Source organism: Pithys albifrons, chromosome 7 (assembly GCF_047495875.1).
Source record: "Pithys albifrons albifrons isolate INPA30051 chromosome 7, PitAlb_v1, whole genome shotgun sequence".
Classification (NCBI taxonomy): domain Eukaryota; kingdom Metazoa; phylum Chordata; class Aves; order Passeriformes; family Thamnophilidae; genus Pithys; species Pithys albifrons.
In genome coordinates this window covers 25,512,103-25,533,187 of record NC_092464.1, presented here as the reverse complement: position 1 = coordinate 25,533,187, position 21,085 = coordinate 25,512,103, and the positions used below count along the sequence as shown (strand labels likewise).

Sequence of the window (21,085 nt, the reverse complement as noted above, 5' to 3'; positions counted from 1 at the left end):
CATAATATTTTTGGGTCATCAGATAGATGTGAGAGAAGATAAAACAGTCCATCAGAAAAGAAATCAATGCCGGTATGCAAAACCAACCTGCATTATGTTCACAAAAATTTCTTGAAGAAATGAAACAGATGTTTTTGGCAATGACAAGCACTCAAAATGCCATGAGCTTGTATATGTGAATGGTATGGCAGGCATTCAAACAGAAGAGTTCACTTCACTAATACAGCCAAAAATCAAAAAAGCCAAGCATGCTTTAGTAGAAAGAATGCATTCATTATGGCAGAGCTGAATGCTTTACAGTGTACTTCTCTTAAATACCTAGAGGTGGTTCTGGGGATATACCGATGCTCTGTAACAAAGCTTCTGTCTCTCTTCTTTTACGGTCTAGGTCTGAATCTTCCTGAGCTGGCTCCTTCTTTTGCTGTAGATCAGCCTGAATTAAAACAGAAGAAAAAAAAAGTTAATTTCACAAATAATCAGCTCTAGCAATTATATGTACAGAAAATATATGTATGCACTATTGCTTAGGTATACTTTGAAATTAATTTTTATACATTTAGGTAACATATAACTTAAACAATTTATACTATGTATATCAGTTACAGCTTTTTTTTCCTGAATGCATGCTAAAATTGACCTTTGTAAGGATTTTACAGGACACTGATGGAAAATTTCTGTCTCTGGGTCATCAGATGCAACTTATTCAGCTAATATAAAATAACCATAGAATAAAAGATGTCATTACCCTGAATAAATTTGTCCCCTTCCTACTTACTACAGGACCAAAAGTAAAATTTCATTGGACTTCAGTGGTGTAGGTTAAGGCCCTACATTTGGTCGCAAGCACTTGCTGGGGAAAAAAGTACTGTCTTATAAACTTCAACATCGAATAGGAGCAAAGGAAAGAACTAACATCTCCAAACTACGACTTTGGCAGCCCTTGGCACCAACAGCCAAAATTAAAGGTCCATAAGACCCCTCCCTCTTTGCTTAGATATCTATACCTCCTTGGAGCTTCCACACATTAGCCTAATCACCCTCTGATCTACTGGCATCCAAAAACAGGAGGAACAACTGCATTAGCCAGAATTGCACAAAGAGGTTTTCCTTTCTGCTTAAACCAGAGTGTGGGACAAAGGGGATTTGCACTAGTGTTGATGTTGGTGCAAGTACAGGAAAAAAACTTGGCGTTCAGAAGAAGCCTCACATTCTCCAGTTTGGATACAGCTAGAAAGCACATTGCTTTTCCAAAGTTCAGGCACATTCCTGTGCTCAGCGCTTCATGTGAACTATCTCACAGTATGCAGGGCTGCAGACAACTCTTCTGCACCAGTGTGCATGGCTAAGAACCTCAGTGAGTGCTAGCCTTCCCTCCTGGATGCCAGCTGGCATCACAGTGCAGCCCATTTACAGCTCCACAATTATGCACTGTAGCATTATCTGTGGAGCTGAGTGTTCCAAGCTGAGCTGAATCTGCCTATCCGGGCCAGTGGAAAGTTCCAACCACCACAAGATCTCCGTGAGTCATAAAATCAGAGTCAGGGGAGAAAGGAAAGGACTTAATAGCTCCCTCGAGCCATTAGCTTGGCTCTCTTCCCTCTAATTCATTAGTAATGAACACTGAAAATGTTACCATTTAAAGTTCTGTTTCTGGACGACTCCCCCAGTGACTCCAGGAGCCTCACTGGGGCATGTGCTAGTAACTGCACAAACGTGGCTCAAATAAAAAAGATTAAAAAGACAGCCAAAACTGGAACACTGATTTCTTGGATCACATCATATTTCCACCATAATTCCATGAAATTCATGTACAATATTAAAGTGTCAGTTTAAAAGGAAACCAGTTATTAGTAAAGGATAACAGGTGCTTTAAACTACAGTAAGTGTTGACATTTGAAGGAAAGGAAGAATAATCACTTAATGCTTCTCTGACTTTGCATGAAAATGAATATCCACTCCCTGTCAATTGTCACCTCTGTTCCACTAAGTGACTGAATAAAAAGAAATACAAATCCCTTAATGAAAAACCTAATGCATATTGTCAAGGACAAATAAACTAATATGTCAATCAAACTTTAACTGAACTGAGAGATGCAACCATGCCAGAAGACAAAAATGCAATTGTAATTATGTTTTACTTTACAGCAGAATAATAATTGTAAATCTGTTACCTTAGCTAGTAATCAGTCTAGTCTGCAGAGTACAAAAATACATATTTAGATTGTAATGGTTTGAAAAAATATGAGGCCTCTTTCTGTCTTTCCCCACTTTCCACTCCCCTTCCACTGAAGGAGAGCAAGGAAAAAGCATTGTGGCAAATCAATTTTTCTTTCTACACATGCATACACATCATGTTGTCTAAACTGCTGTCATCTGACAAGTGCCATGGTTTTAAAAGCAATTCCCTCACCCCAACATTCTTCACTAAAAATGAGCATTTTGATTTTAAGGTGAGTCTGTTGTGGGTTTGAGGATCTCATTCCACATGACACATACCTTGGGGTATACAATACTTAGATGTCAAAACCTCAGCAAGCCTCTTCTTCAAGCATGATCAATCTAAAAGGTGTTTCTGCAAATTTACCTCTTTCTTCTTCCGTTCTTCCTCCTTCCGTTTCTTTTCTTCTCTTATCTGAGCCAAACGTTGCTTTTTGCGCTCAAGTTCTGCTTTTAAATCACTTTTGTCTGACATTTTGACTCTGCTGGAAACAAAAGTATGGAAATCAAAGAGCTAACATTATTCAATGGTTTCCCTATTTACTGAAAAAAACCCCAATTTAGTTATATTTAAAATGGCACTCCTAAAATTGCTAAAAATATATTTCTGTATAAACTCTGGCCCTTGGACTACACTGGACTACAAACTGGAATATTTCTTCACAATTTTTATTTCAAGAAATTAGACCAGAATATCACTAAATGTGGAATGTATTTTCAAAGTACCTTTACAAGAAAACTACCTTTGTGCTGCAAACCCATCGCTGTTCAAAATAATGCTTTATTGCTTTTACACACCGAATCTCAAGTATTTTGATTTTCATCATCTTCAGCAGCTCTGCTGGACTGTAGAACTTAGATAAACAAATAGATTTCAATTTTAAGGATGAGAACAAGATCTGCCCCAAACAGTCCCACACATCTTAGACAAGTTTTACTTGTTTTACTTGCAACAAGTGGAAATGTGATAGCTTTTGCTTCTGCAGGTTCCTTGCATGGCTGCCATGGAGGATCCCCCATTCCACCAGTACAGTCCCACACAGACTATCAGCTCAGATACAGTATCCTTCACACATTCATCCCTCTAATGAGCACCATCACCAAGCTGTGGGCCATCCTGCACAGGAATCTTCTTCACCCTTCCCAGGGAAAGCTGGGCCATTCCCCCGAGAAGCTACAGACAAGGCACAAAACCAGGCAACCCAGCAGACCCAAGCATCTCTTTAACGAAGCACCATATTGCTCTGCCAACAGTCTCGTCTTCAGATCACGTTTTGAAGAGGCAGGAGACATGCCTAATACTCCGGATTTGACTTCAACCACATCAACTTGGCAAAAACATTACTTCTGAGCTCCTGAAAGGCCTCTTCCACCATTTAAACCTATTTCTCTTTAGGATGGTGATGTGATTCTCTGTTTTAAATCTCTGTCAGCCTGCGCTGCTGTACATGAGCCTTGGAAATGAAGGGTAAAGAGATAAAAAGTCACACTATGCAGACACAGTCAGATCTTTAAAGAAGATATGATACGAATCTTTTCCTACAGTTTTAAAACTCCCATCAGCATTGCACAAAACTGTAACTTAAGTCACAGATAACTTACTCTTTTTCGAACAACATAGTCATTATGAACTGTAATCTGACTGTATCAATGCTGCTTTTCTTATTGGAACTTTATTTCAAAGACAGTTTTGACCAACATAGGCATTCCTGAAAAGAGTTAACTCTCTTTTCCTATTCACACATCACTGACCACATGCACCACTGCAACTGAAAATCAATCCAATCAATGGCAGCGCCACATATATGCAACTGAAGTCTATTGTTCACTTGATCCATGGGAAATTTAAAAGGCAACTCTCCATCAATATAATGAGAACTCCACTCATATATGCCTGGGTGTGTGGATGACCAGAGAGGAAAACTACATGCTAAAAATTACATGGCACTTTCACCCATAAGGAATTTCTCTGCAGTCATCAGCTTCCTCCTCAAAATGACAAAAGTATAGTTAGCCCAAGATATAGAGGATATTGCCAACAAAATGTCAACTATACATTAAGTGCAATCTTGGCCCCAAATGCTTTCTTGTCTTCGCAAGCACTTTCCAGGGCTTTTGAAGCACATTTCGCGCAATGAAGGAACAGAGTAACATTTGGAATCAGAGGAGGAAACCATCAATGAAAAAGACAGGTGTAAGAGCAGCAGGAGTGATGCCAGTGGGGTCAGCACAGCTGGATCTGTGTGTGGACCATACCACAGATACTAACATTTCCCAGCCAAACTCCCACCAACAAGTGTCAAACCCGTCCAGCCCAAACTCTAGGTCACACTGTCACAGATTCTGCACTTCATCAGAGCTGCCCAGGCTGGCAAAGCACCCTGCATTTCTTTTCAAGGCTCAGGGACCCCCAGTTCAACCCACAAAAACTGACAGTAAATGTTACAGCTAGGAAGGACATTCAGATGCCAAGAAACAGGACCATTGAGTGCACTGGCTGTATGTGGAGGACCATGATTTCTTTATTCCTCCATTATTTTCGTCCTATTCACAGTAGTATTGATTTCAATTTGAGAAAATCAAAACTGTCAGAAAAATATAGCATTTTTTATCATAAGAATTAAGCAGTTGCACCTTAAACAACATTAATGTGTGATCAGTTCGTGTCAGTGAGCTATTTTTTACATGAGAAATGCCCAGAGAAGAAAAGAAGCTTTTTAATGATAGTGCAGGTAGTGTTTTGCCTACCAATCTGTTCAGGATTTCTGTGTCTCTCTTAGATATGGTTGAAATCCCACTTGAAGTCAATTTCCTAATCTGCTGCACACATTTGAATTCTGATTACAAGTTCCTCCTGAGAGCCCTTCGGACTAGATAGAGTTTTTTGCATCCTTTTAGTTCTGCAGTTTGGCAACAGAGAGAGCGCTCCTGTTTCTATGCAAAAAATATGCAAATGTGTTTTAAGGCTCCTGACAGAAACCCTGAGGGTTTGGCATCCCTTTCAAGCTGTTTGTCAGTTATCAATGAATAGCTTTCTAAAAATTCATTCCTTTAATGTCAGGGAAGTTAACTAGCTTTTCTCCTGATTTGAGCATCAATGGTTTAGTACCTGGCCCCCTTCTTTACAATGCTCCAATCCGGGTGATGAAATCCTATTATAACTTTGCTCTATTTTTCACAAAACAGACCTTAACATACAACAAAGATGATGTATTAAATTTCCTTCAAGGATGTTGCCAGAGCTGAGTTATATACTTTGATCCTGCATATATTATAGTCATGCCTTAGCCCCCCAGACATTTTATCAACCTTCAAACCGACTCTACAATCTTAGCACAAAATGAACACCAATAGTATGTAACCACCTTTCTCACAAGCCAACAAGTCAGCAGCAAGCAAAATGGCAAACATACTTTTCACTCTGCTTGGCATTAACCTTGGAGTTAACACTGCATTCATTACTGGGAGGAAATTTCTAATAATTGGCATTCTGAGTGCCAAAAGGCACAGCACACCAGGAGACATAAAGGCAAACGAAAAAAATACACACTTTTAACATTCTCTGCAGTGCAGAATGACAGCCCAAGGCTTATGCACAACCTAATCTCCAGCCCAGGAGAAGGTACTGGTCACAGGGAAACACTAAGGAGCACATTTTGTCATCATCATCATCATGGCTTGGCTTCGTGAAGGATTTGGGAAGGACTGTCCCCACGTGGGTGTGTCCTTCGAGCCTGCATAGTGGTTTTTTTAGGTGAGGCACAGCGTGGGCAGAACTGGCCCCACCATATAACTCCTGAGGTTCATCTGCCACGGCCGAGCAAGCTTGGACAGTGAGAGTGAAGTCCTCAGGTCTAGAACCTACAGCCCCGGTATTTCCAGGAGGTCTCCCATCCAAGTACTAACCGTGGCTAACCCTGCTGAGTTTCTGAGATTGGACGGGAGGGTGGCATTTAACTGCCTTTGCACACTTTTTAGTTAAGCAATTAAATTCCCTTTGTGGAAGAAGGAACATATAGGAACAAACACACTGAATACTGCATTAAGTGTAGAAATAATTCTTATAGCAGGGCAACAGCCTGGGGCTCCCCTCTTCAAAGGAGATGCATAATCTTAGATCAGTTTTTATTTATTTGGCCCAGTTTACTGTCAAGTGACATGGTTTTAAAAGGGGAGAGTTCTCCCCCTCCAGAAGAGCTTATCACACATGCTAAAATAGATTCTTGTGATGTGACAGAACCTTGCAAGGGGAGCACCTGCCTGCACTATTAATAATATGCTGAGAAAATTCTCCTTCCTTTGAGATACTGAAGAAAGGAGCCAGCTCCTCATGACATGACTTTAAATGAAATGGACTGTTCTATTTCAGGATGCCAGTTTTCCTCATAGGTATCAAATATGCCTCAGAGTCCCCTCTTAGGCTTGGAGATACAGCCAATTCCACTTAACACATCCAACACTTACACACCAGACCCACCTGGAGGGCAGCTGTCTAGGCATACACAAATGCAGCGCTGGCTCCTTAGGGTTTTACCATCTACTGGCCTTAGCTCACAAAGCCTAGATGCCTAAAATGTACATGCAGAGCCATCCCTATCATCAATACAGGTAAAATCAAGAGTCTGGGTATCCTAAGATGTGATTCCACTTGTCTTAAAGCAGTTGTTTAAAAGCAGTTAAAATTAAGCATGTCCCAAAGTCACCATTTCCTCTCTAATGATGAGAATGGGCCCTGGGTGATCTACGTAAGTTCTAGAAATTTCCATTGTAAATGTCTCAGACTGCATGAGAAGACTCCTGTCCTTAATATTCTCCCAGCAGTTCCTTTTAACTTATCAGTGCATGAAACAAGATATTTGAAAGTCCATTTACATTAATCTTAAAATAATAATGATGTTTGCACAAACTTCTCTTCTGTACAGAACATATGCCAAACTAATCCACTAAGCTTATCATGCAGGCAGTAACATCTCACGACCACTTCATTAGTGGCAGCAGTAATAATATAAGCATGAAGATGCAAAAAGGAGTATTTAACCCTCAACTGAGCTAAAAGCCATACAAGTACTTGTACAGGTACAAGCCAATCAAGTTATTACAGTTTTATAATATGCTACAAGGTCTTTATCAATGACCACTATCACAGTATTTGAGCAGATACTTTTTCAAAGCATGTACATGAGCACTTATCAGCACAAACAGTCACGGGCATTGAGAGGTTTACTAGAATTTCAGCACCAATAGATACTTCCTAGAGTAATAAAACCAGAATTACAGGTATAAAGAGTGGCAAGTCATGTGCATAGGGTGGACTAAATATAGGAAAAAATAAGCCTAGAATGCCCTATGTCTAATGAATAAAATCAGATGACAGAGAAAATAATGAACATGCACACTTATTAAGTAGAAAAGGAAAATAATATCTAATATCTCCCTCCTCTTCAAGCCCATTCTTTATATTTCCAGGAATAGCATCTTGTCTGTGTGCTACCACCAAGCTCATCAAAAAAGATACCTAACTTTCCAAATCTGATAGGAGACAAAAAACACCTACAGATTTTACTGCTTTTTGGTGTCTGGGAGATTTTTACAAGATGTTCATTCAGTAGTCTGTACTAGAGTAGAAATTTTCACCACTTCATGAACCTCAAAGTCTTCTCTGTTCTGTGACTTCCTGAGCTGTCCTTTTCATTATAATCTCCACTGCAATTACTGAAGGGGTTCATTTAGTACTGTTACATATGGCATTAGTCTTCCTATGTAACTAATTATAAATGATTCATTAATATACTTCTCTAAAATAAATAGATAGCATCTAGTATTTGTAGATGCTGTACATGTATTATTCATATGCCTTCATAAAGCCAGTTACTTGAGTCCAAAATTACAAAATGTCTTTCACACGAAATGCCACAGATGCTGCACAATAAAATATATTACTCAGTGATTTTTGCTTTTAAAGAATGAGTTTATAGAATGGGAGTACTATTACTATTGAATCTATTACATAGGAAGTGTTCTACTGGAAAAAACAATTTCTATAATGTACCATAAAAATAAACACCTCTACTTGGTACAAATGAGCGACCTACCTACAAGTTAGGATTATACATTTTTGCAACAGATAAAAATTCCCTTGAGATCTACCAATGAATTTTATAACTGTAAAGTGTGCATGCAAAGTATGAAACTGTACAAAGCAGACAAACATCTTTGGTGTACAAGAAACCAGAGGGAGTTGCTACCCTAGCATAAATACATTCTAATCCACCATATTCATTTGAAAATAATGTTTGAAACACACTTCAAATGGGCAAGAGGAGCTAGAATCATCTTCTCAACAGCAATTTTTAAATAAACACGAGTGTCTCTTTTCATCATCCATCAGAATTTGTACTTGAGTTCAGTCAAATAACATAAATAATTTTGCTAAATGGGCATATTAATGTATACAAGATCACAACAATGGGCAAATATTTACATCTGGAAAAACATAGCATTTGCAGTATTTAAAGGAACATCCTGTGTGATGAATTCAGGAAAACATTAACTGTTTTTTTCTACATAACCTTGAGGCAAAACAGTCAGGCTTTTTACACTGCATCTGTGTATTTATCTATAAATAAAAATGGTTGTCAAGTGTTAGATTTCAGGGATTGTACCATTTTTATCCTTCAGCTTTCTGAACATTTCTAGCAGACGGGCAAAGGTCTTATACTTTGTTCTGTAAAGGTTTACAAATCACAAGCATTCAGAGATTTGGTTCTGTGCTTCCTCCTAGTTGCTATGCAACAGGTCAGCACATCTCTACCCTATTTATTTTGCTGTTGACAGGGTGTAAGATTTGCACCCACAACTGCTCCATTATACATCCCTTACAATCTATTACCATTTAATCTTTTCACTCCTGTTCTTCCATAATGGCCCTACTACAAAATTAACTCAGTTACAGCAGAATTACAGGGTCATCACAAAGCAGCATAGGAGCCAAGCTGTACTGCTGCCCATTCTTCCAGCACCAGAAATAGTGTCAATAAAGCAACACTTTCTCATCATACCATTCTTTCATGACCCCTTAGTCTCTTAAATTTACCATTATCTTTTCAATTCCAACAAACATAGTGCCACGGAAGAGCCATCAAGGTTGAAGTGGACAAGCTGCTGCCAAGAACTCACTGGAGATGAGAAAGAAACACACAACATTCCAGCTAGGAGTGGAACGAACTTAACAACTACACAGCAACAGGTCACTCCAGCAAAACTCCTGCCTATCTCTCTCCACATATTTTATATTGTGTTCCATAGAGCTGATTGCATGTATCATCTCAAAGACAACTCCATTTTAAATAGGTCTTTTCAAGTGTCTTGGATTTTCCCTCCATAAGCATTAATAAGCACAGTTATAACTGCACAATGATCTCAGATGTGCTACTGGGAGACGATCCTCAACGATGCAGCCAATATCACTTTGTACTTCCTAGGGATCGGTCTCAGGAATTGAGCCCATTATGAAGAGAGGTTGCTTTTGACAAAACAACCAACTGCATGCCTGACAACATATAGAAGACTTCTAAGTATTCTTGGTCACTTCCCTCTCAGTTTCTGTTACCAAAATTCCAAATCAGTAGGACTCTACATTCCTCACACTTTAATTATTCTTTCTCATTGCACTATGTTATCTTCTGTGCATTTCCCAGCTTGCTTGGGGGTGCTGGTGGATGAGAGGCTGGACATGAGCAAGCAATGTGTGTCTGCAGGCCACAAAGCCAGTTGTACCCTGGGCTGCAACACCAGCAGCGTGGGCAGTAGGACAAGGGAGGAGGTTCTGTCCCTCTGCTCCTCTCCAGTGAGACCCCACCTGGAGTGCTGCATCCAGCTCTGGGGCCCCCAGCACAGGAAGGACATGGACTTGTTGGACCAGATCCAGAGAAGCACAACCAAATTGATTAGAGGGATGGAGCACTTCTCCTGTGAGAAAAGACTGAGAGAATTGGGATTGTTTAGCCCGGAAAAGAGAAGGTTTTGAGGTGACCTAATTGCAGCCCTCCAGTACCTGAAGGAAGCCTACAAGAAAGATGGAGAGGGACTTTTTACAAGAGCATGAAGTGACAGGACAAGTGGGAATGAATTCAAACTGAAAGTGAGTAGGTTGAGACTAGATATTGGGAAAAAATTATTTACTCTTAGGATGGTGAGGCACCGGAACAGGTTGTGCAGAGAACTTGTGGATGCCCCATCCCTGGAAGTGTTTAAGGCCAGGCTGGATGGAACTCTGAGTGAAAGGTGTCTGTCCAGGCAGGGCGGTTAGAACTACATGATCTCTAAGGTCCCTTCCAACTCCAGCTACTCTATGTTCTATGATCTAGCAGGATAGTTTAAAAATGTTTTCTGACATTAAAAAACAAGCAAATTCAAACTGTAAATTGATAAGATTTTCAAGATGGAAAATATAAGAGAGATGACAATCTAATCCTCAAGCTGCAGGTCATTTATCTAGAAAGAAAAGAGCACTTGTATTTCATGTTTTTGATTTCAATTTATTTTGTATGTACTTCTTATGTAATGCTCAGATTTTGATGATATCTTCTGCTGTCATTGACATGACCACGTCTTTAAAACCTATACAAAATATCTGGTTCATCTTAACAGTTGCAAAGTGCCTCTCAGGAGTATACGTAATGACTTACTTAAACCTATCATAGAATTTTGCTTCAAGAAGTCTGCTAGACTCTCCTGAAGTGGAACAAAGACTCATTTTCTCCATCCTGGAAACATTTCAGACATTAAAACGTGTACTTTTACTCCTTATGGGGGGTAAAAGTGACCCTTCTGACTTTTCCTCCCTCCTCCTGAGACAACCCTAGTGGTGCATGGCTACCAAACAGATACTTAAAGCCATTTACCCAAACATGAAAAATGCATGCTCTAGTGTCTGCTTCTTAACCCACTTATGACAACTGTCAGAGAGACATCAAAGAGCAAGCTATGCTGCTGCCACACAGGTTTTGCTGGTAGGCTTACCCAGATATGTTTCTTTTTTACAACAAAGTATGCTTTGCTTTGCTGCTGATGTTTGTAAGGATGTAATTAGGTTAAAAATATTACATATTTATTTCATCTCCGAAGTCAATACACCTAAAGATTTAGAAAGCAGAGAAGAGCCTTGGATATAAGAAATATGCAGAGAGGTCTGAAAAAGTAGAATAAACAACTCTACCATTCTCTTTGTACTTCCCAGGGTTTATCTGGCTGTACTAACAAAGAAAGATGAATGCTCAGAGGCTGCCTTAGCCAACCATCCCTGTTGATCCACAGAAGAGAAAAAAGATATGCCCAGATAAAAAGGCAAGATGATAAATGCAGTTGTCTAACAGCATAATCTAAAGGACATCTGCAAAGAATTTTAATATGAGAGAGGACTGAGAACCAAGAAGTCTGTATCTTCCATTTGTCTCTTCTGTGGTTAAAGTATTCCACCCAAAAAGGATAAACATGTTTTGTGGATTTTTTGTTTGTTTATGGTTTGGTCTGGTTTGGGGTTTTTTTGGGAGGGGTTGTCTTGAGAAGATTGAAACCCACATCCCCAGGGTGGCTGTTGGCTAATGGATGAGAAATACTCGAAGAATGGAGATTGCATTCTTAACCATTGAAGCTAGTTTCTATTAATTTCTTTTCTGCAAAGATTCATTGGACCAGAAGAAGCAGATGCAAGACAGCGAACACTAGTCCCTACCAGAGGCCCCTGGGTTCTAGCCTTTGTTTCAGGGTTAGTTTATATTATATACAGTGACTGTTTAGTTTACAATATAATGCTGTTTTTAGTATCTGGAGCCAAGGACTCCTCTTTCTTTCTACGTTGGAAGCAAGGTGCTGAAGAGTCCTTTCTCCCACATCCTCTGTTGCACCTAAAACAACTTTAATACTTTAGACTTACGTGGATCAGCTTAAATGGGGAAGACTGGGAAGGTACCTACTGCAGAGGACACATAGCTTAGTGGCTAGAGTGCAGATGAAGGGAAATACCTCTTTAAACAAAATAAAAAATTACCTGAGACTTCTTTGCCTTAGGTGGGTCCCGTTAAACTGAGGGTGCCGTAAAAGCAGAAGCAGATGTTGTCAGCTGCAGCTCAGCATGGAGCACATACAGTCTGACAGATGGGCTCAAGGAATGTGAACTAGATGAAGCAGCCTAGGAGAGACAGACAGCAAACACCCAGGCTGTTGAGTCTGAGGGTTCAAGGGTAAGAACACATCAAAAGCAGAACTTCTAGGTGAAAAAAGGAGCTTTTAAAGACTGCCAATGTCACCAAGAGCTAGATGACACCAAGATGATTTTTGGGGAATGCAAACTGGGTTTCTGTTTCTATACCATTTTGTCAGTCTAGAGGTAGCTGAACTTCCCAGACAACATAAGAACTTCCAGTTTGGGAAATTCAGGTATGTGTCCCAGGTTCAAGATGTGGGCACACTTTGCACCTTCAGCACAGCCTCCTACCAAGGCAAGGCTTGCTGCACATGAGCTCTTTTCTCCCACACATGCACATACCTCTAAACTGCCCTGGCTTCAACTGAGAAGAAACTTGGCAAATAGGCTGACTGAGGGCAGATGCAAACAAGTCCCCACCCTAAATGATGGAGCAATCGCATCTCTGGAGCACACAGCAGGACTCCTCCAGAAGTAAGCCTCAGTGCATGACTCACTGCAACAGGACCTTGGCTCCAGAATTTGAGACCAGGACACTGATTAGAGGCCACCAGTTCTCTTCAAATGAGGAACACAATGCTACAGATATTTTTTGGAAATAAATCAGGTTTTGCTAGTTGGTCTCAAAACACTGGTCCACTGAAGGTCCACAAGACACAGAAATGGTCCATTTCTGGTTTCTAGCCACATCAAACTGTAAAATGTATGGGCTTACTGGTTCCAATAGGTAGTTTTGAGGACTAAGAGGAGAAAATAGTAAAAAAAAATCTACAAATCATCGCAATATCTCAAGAGAGAATTAAGGAGAACACAGGAAGAAAAATAGCAAAAATGGACATTATATGACACAAGAAAACACAGTAGTGTCATTGCTATATATATATCATATACATATACGAGATATATATATATATCTATCTATCTATCTCTCTCTCTCTCTCTCTCTCTCTCTCTCTCTCTATATATATATATATATATATATATACATATATAGTGCCTTAAGCTAAATAACAGAAAAAATGGGAGCTTACCCCTAATTCATAATTCAGGGAGATCAAATACTTTCTTAGGAAAAACTTGATTAAACTTAATTAAAGTTTACTGAATCAACGCTGAGGAGTCATGATCTTCATTTAAAGTTTTCAAAATCGATACTTGCATTGACTAACATTAACACTGCATTCTATTAAAATTTTGTTAGAAAAGACTCATATGTGGTAGTCTAGAGTTTTTTACTTCCCTGTCCTGAATAATTGATAAGTAAACAATACAATCCAGTAAGTGTTACATACAGAAAGGAAGGTCTGCTTTTAAAGGTGTGGAGAATATCAGTAGTAAGGCTGCACATGGATTTTTTTTTAGCATCTTAGTCCCTTACAGACACTATAATTTACTGTCATCTTTTGAGTTCTATGCTTTAAACATACGAGGGGAAATTCTAAAGCTCTTCAATTTACCAGGTAAAATAGCAATGAATTTTCATAGGGTGTTTTCAATATATTTGCAGAGGCCCTTAAAGGCTGAGAAAGTAGACTTTCTTATATTTTCTTACTATTCAACTTTCTGTGAAAAAGAAAATATTGTGGGAAATAATGGGACAGTTTTCCCACAGGCTCTTTCAGTATAAAGGGAGAATGTCATCACTGTGTTTTTTATTTTGTTTCCAGTACAATACCCTCCTATTCCATCAGCACAATTTTTGTTGTATTATTAGCACTACTATGGAGATAGTGAAAGGCAAGAATACAACATTCACAGGCTTTGCCAAGTGCAGCAGATTACGTACATGAATAGCTAACTGCACACTAGGGGGTATGATTTAGGTCAGATTTCTTGTTTCATTCCAAAAGGTTATAGATTTTTAAGCCATTCATTGTTTAATGCACCACACAGTTTACAGTCATAGGTATATGTAACATGAACTACTTTTCTCTGGTTTTTGCAGAAGTAATTTGTGCTCTGAGACAATGAAGACTGGCAAAAATTGATAATCTGTAACAAACTGCTAACAGTGTGTAACAAAGCTCTCTGAGCAGTTAGAGATAAAATGGACACAGGAAATAGAATTTATTTACAAACAGATCTGAAATACTTCAGGATTACAATATAAACAACCTTCTGATTCAGCAATTGCTCAAAATGTAACGATACAAACTGATAAAAAAACCAACATTATGCGACTTTGAATAGTGTGATTAATGAAAATGGTGAATCTTTTATATTACTTAAAGAGAAGATAAACATGTATTATGAAACAAATCACAGGAGTTTAGACAGTCCCATAACTTTGGGCTGTGAGAATCTGGGAAGAAATTCTTTCAAATGCTCGGTGTCAGTGGAACAGTCCTTAAACTAGGACAGATGGGTTCAAATATAAGGATTCATATTAGAAGCAGTCTGGGTTGGTTTGTTTTTTTTTTTTTTTAATGTGACCCTGTTTTGTTAAATATTTTAATTTCTGAAAATATAAAATAAAAATAATTTGAAATGTCTTTGCCCCAATTACCAAGTGACCTGGTAACCACTCTGATCCTAACAGGGAGGGGTGACTTAACGTGCAAAACATGAAACAAGGGCATGCTTTGAATAACGGATTTAATACCACTGTCTATGCCCTTTAAAAGCTAAGATCTGTCTTAATGGATACAGAACGGAAGGGCTGCACAGTTCAAAGCAAGAGAAATCCATATTTTCCCTGCATGTGGTCTAAGACCTACAGCAATTAACTTTCAATACTACCATAGCACAGTTTCAACACTAACATAGCACAGATTTTTCTGTCAAATTCAGCCTGAAAATATTATAGTCAAGCAAGGCTTGGATATAGTGATATAAACAGAAAAAAATTCCTCCATTATACTTATTTTTATTTAATCATACCAGGCAGTTTTATGTCTTTGCCTTACTATAACTCCCCATTGTTACAACAAAACACACTGCATCTTTCTGTGGGCTGAAGTGAAAGATTAGTAACTGAGGAGCAGGATTTCAAATTATTTGTACCACCCCACAGATGGATGGAGAAAAGAGCAAGGAACTAAAATCAGTTCTATGCCAGGGAGAGAAGACAAATGGCCAAGAAAGACCAGTGAAGAAGGAATGTGATGGTAAGACAAGTATTGAGGAAGAGAGAAAAGGAATGATTGTAAGAGGGAATAGAAACATGAAGAAAAGAGATCAATGAAAACAAAAATTCATGTCCTTAAAAATTCCCTCTGTAATTGTTTTCTGCTGAGTTACAGTAAATGAGCCTTCTCCCTCTGCCGAATTACTCATTAATTTTTATAGGGCCAAGCAGGGACAGTCACACAGCACCTTGAGAACACACAGGATAGAACTACACTGCTCCAAAAGGGCTCCTAAGAGGTTTGCTCCTCAGGTTAATGTAACCTGTCTCTCCAGATCAGGCAAGCTGATGCATGGGAGGAGTGTTATATATAAAAAAAAAGATAAAATATACTTTTACTGTAAAATTAACAGCCAAGAATCACAAGAGCCATCTAAGCAGAGATTATTCATCAGGTAACAGATATCTGCACACAGGTCAATGCAGAAGATGTACAGGACTTCATCCAAAATCCATTACGTCAATGCAAAGACTCTCATTGCCTTCAACAGAGTTTGAACATGCATTGTGGCTCTCAAGCAATGTACACAGCTGACTTCTGCCATCACTCTAGAGGATAAGATTCACCACCAGAGAAGCCTCAGAAAAACTCCTGTCACTGTCAGCAGGGATAGGGTGAGTCCTCTGCCCTTAAAACTTCACCATGGAGTTATGATGTGCTGCCCACAAAAGGCTTCAAGAACTGTCATTGCCAATCCCATGTCTTCTCCATGCAGCACTGCACTCCCAAATATTAATCAGAATGCTTTAGCCTCAAAAGGGAAGACAAAAAGTGTTGATGAAGCACTGTAAAAAAAAAAAAGGAGAAAAAAGAGGGCCTTCTGTTTTAAGCTCAGGAGGAGTTGGTACATCACCTGTCACAGATTATCAGAGGTGTCTTCTATCTATAAGATCTGATGGCTCACACATCAGTCTGCTTCACAGCTTCCTGCAGCTCCTGCCATCTGCTTCAAAGTAGCCATTGCCCAGAAAAGTTGGCAAGACGATGCTACATAAAATGAACAGTATTGGTGGAGCAAGCTCATATATACTGCCTTATTTTGAGTGCTTGCAGATGGCCAAGTGAACAAGAGCTCCCATCTCTAAATAAAAAGAGCTAGCACAGTTTTGGATGGATAATTACCAAGTACCTAAAGGGACATACTGCACCTATCTGAGATTTAGACTGAGTCAGGGTCTCAGGCTGCCAATGCAGCTTTTCAGACACTTTTTTCACATTTTTTTCAAATTTTCTGTTTGTTAAGCAGTGGCATTCCTACATTTCCATTTCTGCCTGCTTACATAGGTCAGCTGAGGGGGAGACCATTCAATCCCTCACCTGGAAAGCAAGCCCCCTTATGGACACATAAATGTGTGCTCACGTGTATGACTTGTGTTGTTCAGGTGACAAAAATAATCTGCACTGGCAAAAACACAGTTTTACTAACACAAGTTGCATCTGTACTAAGGGCACTTGGCCAGCATACTCCATAGGTATTTTGTCTTGAAAATGTCCCTTTTACATGCAGATTACATCTACAATCACTATGATTTGTTTCATTTAAAGTTTTTAAAATAAAAGTCTGAAAGTATCAGATGAGCATTGCACTGAGAGACTGGGATGTCTGATTATGGCTGCAGAAAGCCTGAGGCCATACCTCTGCAGATATGAATTTCTCCATGAGCCTCAGAGAGGATTTCAGGGCCAACTTCCCTGAAAATGAAAGTTCATAGGTAAGACTACAAGGATCATTCTGTTAACATCCCACCACCATCTCCAACTAGCAAAACATTTTGGCATTAGGCATCAGTGACTCTGAAAGATCGCTAATTACTACTTCTGCTGTTGGTCAAACCAAGCCTAAGGAGCTCAACAAGGCACAGCCCTGATTAATAAGCCCAAGTAGTCCTAGAGAGTGACCATGAACATATTTTAAACCTCTATGAGCACAAGTTAAGTTTGAGGAGCTGAAAGATTCCACATAATAACCTGAATCATTAGCAGGAGTTGGTGAAGCTCTGAAAAACGACAATGCCTTTCTACGGCCTTATGTTTTTCTTAGATCTTTTTCCCTTCCAGCCCATTTCACATCATTGTCCAATATTCTGCAATGGTGGGACCTGTAACGTAACCCACTGCACGTAGCTCTACCTAGTATTTCCCCTCTCTCTTCTTGCAGGTTGGAAAACAGATGGCAGCAAGGAATGATTCTTGAAACCTGTCTTACAAAAGAATAAGACCAAGAGACTTGATCTGTTAATTTATTTGAAAATAAAGCATGTAAGTTCTTGCTGCATCATTTAGAGTACCTACACTGAAGACAGCTATTAAAGCAAGGCTTTTATCTATGAGAGGCATAACAGGAACCAGGAACCTGAAGCTGGAAAAATACAGTGGAAAACAAATGCATTTCGATAATGAAAAAAATAGGCACTGAAAGGCAGCTCACTGCCCTTCCTCCTATAGAAAGAGCTGGAAGGTCAGTTTCTTAATTTAAGATCTTCAGGGTACACAAGAATATTTCCCTGACTATTGTTTGAGTAGCCAGGTTTCCAAAATTCCATGTAATCACTGCATGCGTAGGGTGTGGTTTATTGTTGTTCCTTTAAAGATTCCTCTCTTAAAGGAGTAAGGTAAGGCAGCATTGCAGTTAGAACATTTTTAGGGTAGGCTAACTTGAGGCAGAAATGCTTAGAGCTAGAAGAAATCTAGCTGATCCAACTCTAAACAATCTAATGGAACTCCACATAGCTGGCCCTCAGAAGTCTTACACATGTGAAGGAAGACAATAGCAAGTTCTAATCCTCAAAATAGTCTGTTCACAAAAAAGGTACAGAAGGGGCAATGCATTTCGTATTTTCATGGTCTATAAATGGATGATTTGGGGAAAAAAAATTAAGGCAGAGGATGGTTACCAGAGTGAGCACTCCCATGGGGAGAAGACCTGGATGCAGCCACAAGGTTTGTGCTGAAGAAACCCCTTCCTGTAGAAAAATACTACAGAGAAATTACAGAAGGAATTTTATCTGCCTTTCCTAAGTGTGGAGAAGCCCTCTCAAATGGAAAGTAAGTTTAAAAAAAACAAAAAAAAAAAAAACAAAAAAAACCCAAACCAAAGCAAAACAAACAAAAAAAAACCCACAACAAAAAAGCAGAGCTTTAAATCATCAGGATAGAAAACATGTAACTTTTCCCCATTAACCTAGCAAGAATAAATGAGACACTTCAACAAAGCACTTTGGTAGTAACATAAACTAAATTCCTCAGTGGCTCTGATAACACCATCGATTAGGAGACCTACGATCGTGGGATTTGGATTTCCATTCTGAAATGTTTGGCAGTCCTGTGCTTCATGATGTTTACAGCCATTTCAGATGTAACTTAATGCCCTCATGCAGAACCAAAGCACTGACAAAATCATGTATGTCAGGATAAATTACCAGGTGCAACTGCCAAAGTCACATGCCAACTTCTTATCAGGTCTTTCCATCTCATCACTCCTATAACTAGAAGGTTAGACTGCTTGGTCTGCCAAGAATCTTTATTTTATAAACACTTATAGTTGAAATTTGTACTTTCTGTCAATGACAATATGCAAACCTTACAAACATTGTTCCAGTCTGTAAAACAAGGGCTTTGTCTAGGAAATATCTAGGGCCTTATGCTCTGTGCTGACGCTGAGGGACTCCCGGGATGAAGTAACTGTAATAACATCCTTTTGAAAATCTATTTCAACGGACTACCAGTGAAAAAAAGGCCTCTGATTGAAGCCCTCCTTCTCTTACCCTTTGAGACGATCTATTTACTGTTATGGACTTGAGTAAACCCGCTACTGCTCACGCTGCGCAAAAGAAAATGATAAAACTTTTACCACCTCCCTTTTGCTTTAAGCTGCTCGGCGCAGAGACACCAGCCGGGAGCCTGCGGCAGCCACTCGCGGCCGGGGCCGGGAGGCGCCCCAGGGACCGGAGCAGGTGCCGCCGAGGCCGGCGGGGCTCGCTCCCCGCAGATCTCCCCGCAGCTCTCCCGCAGACTGGCAGATCCCACTCGCGGCGAGGGCCGTCCTGTCCCTGCTGGCAGCCGGGGATGCCGCTCGCCCCGCCGGGCCGCCCGCCAGGCTCCGCGGCCGCTGCGCATCCCGAGGAGGGACCCCCCGCCCCGGCTCCTCCGCGGCCCCCGCCAGGCTCCGCGGGCAGCCCCCGCTCGCTCCTCCGCCGCGGTCCAGCCGCGTCCCGGCCCCGCCGCGCCTGCGGGCGCCTCACCTCCACCGGCGCCCGGAGATGCGGAGGGGCTCCCGGTGCCGTGCAGCCCTCACCGAGCTCTCGCCGCCGGGGGAGCGGAGGGATGCCCCGCTGGCTGAACGGCTGAGGCCGGCAGCTGCGCCCTGCCGTGCCGAGCCGAGCCGAGCCGAGCCGCGCCGCGCCGCCTGCCGCTGCTGCAGGACCGCCGCCACCGACTGAATGTGCTGTCTCACGCTGGACAGGCTCCTCCCGAGAGCTGCTGCTGCCGCCTTCCTCCTCCCGCCTCCTCCTCCTCTTCCTCCGCCCGCGCCCCCGGCAGCGACACCCCCGCCGCCCCCGGCAGCGACACCCCCGCCACCCCCGGCGGGACGGGGGCGGGGCCGCGGGGGGCGCGGGCAGGGGGCGGCGGAGGGGGCCGAGGGGCGGCGGTCAGCCGGAGCTGCTCTGTCCCCTCGCTGTCACTCCCACAGTGGCTCAGGCTTTCTCCTGGTAGCAGCCGAGCCGGCAGCGGCACGGCAGCACGGCTGTCAGTCCAACACCGGCATCATGGTCAGCCTGCGACAGCGGAGGCAGCATCCACCGCCACCAACACGGCATCTCTGCCATCATTCTCATGGCAGCAGCAGCTGACAGCCCCGCAACGGCTTAGCCATCACCCCCAAAGCTGTCGAACATATTCCCCCCCAGTGCGAGCCTCACCATCACTGCCACAGCAGCTTCATCATCACCCTCAATGCAGTTTCGCTCACCATCACTCCCACGGCAGCCTGGCCATCAATTCTATCATGATGGCGTGGCCATCAGCCCCATAAGCAGCCTGGTCAACTGTCATGAGTGCTGCAGGCTCCTGCTTAGTCTTGTCCCTTTGTGAAAGAGCAGGGAGAGCTCCAGAACAGGTGAATGAGACCCAGCTTTCATGGTTAAATGAGGGCAAGGCTGCCAAAAGCCAGAGGTTTTTGTCCCTGTTCCCTCACACCACTCCTGTGGGGACAGGTACCAGACAGGAGGGCCAGACTTCTAGTATTGCACCTGCTTCTCTCCCCATCTCCTGGGGGAGAGGGGCCAAGCATGGGTTGTTGGAGATAGTCCATGCTCTTGCAAATCAATCTATCTCAGGTCTAGATAACCTAGCTTCCCTCTCCCTCTCATTGCACACAGGTATGTAGCCCCACAGAGGAGGAAAACACATACCCTTTGGTGCCATAGTTTTTCCTTTAGAAATATGATGTCCTGGATATATAACTTGCTGTTCTTCATCCCTCTGGTCAAAGAGAGCAGGAAAAGTACCCTTCTGAAACATGTTCCTGGAGTCCAAT

General features: G+C 41.4%; 1 protein-coding gene across 6 annotated transcripts in view; it reads right to left on the bottom strand.

Annotated features, from left to right (window-relative positions):
* Window positions 1-20,336, bottom strand: part of DYNC1I1 (dynein cytoplasmic 1 intermediate chain 1) — a 186,508-nt gene extending 166,172 nt beyond the window's left edge. For 2 of the 6 annotated variants that reach the window (XM_071560756.1, XM_071560757.1), the window contains exons 1-3: window positions 19,791-20,334; window positions 2,585-2,702; window positions 319-433 (exon numbers count right to left, since the gene is read on the bottom strand). In XM_071560756.1, the coding sequence (XP_071416857.1) occupies window positions 319-433; window positions 2,585-2,692 (223 nt within the window). In that variant the 5' untranslated portion in view covers window positions 2,693-2,702; window positions 19,791-20,334. Of the gene's footprint in view, window positions 1-318; window positions 434-2,584; window positions 2,703-19,790 lie in introns of all 6 variants that reach the window. The other 4 variants (XM_071560758.1, XM_071560755.1, XM_071560753.1 and 1 more) reach the window with 4 other exon arrangements.
* Window positions 20,337-21,085: the final 749 nt, after the last annotated feature.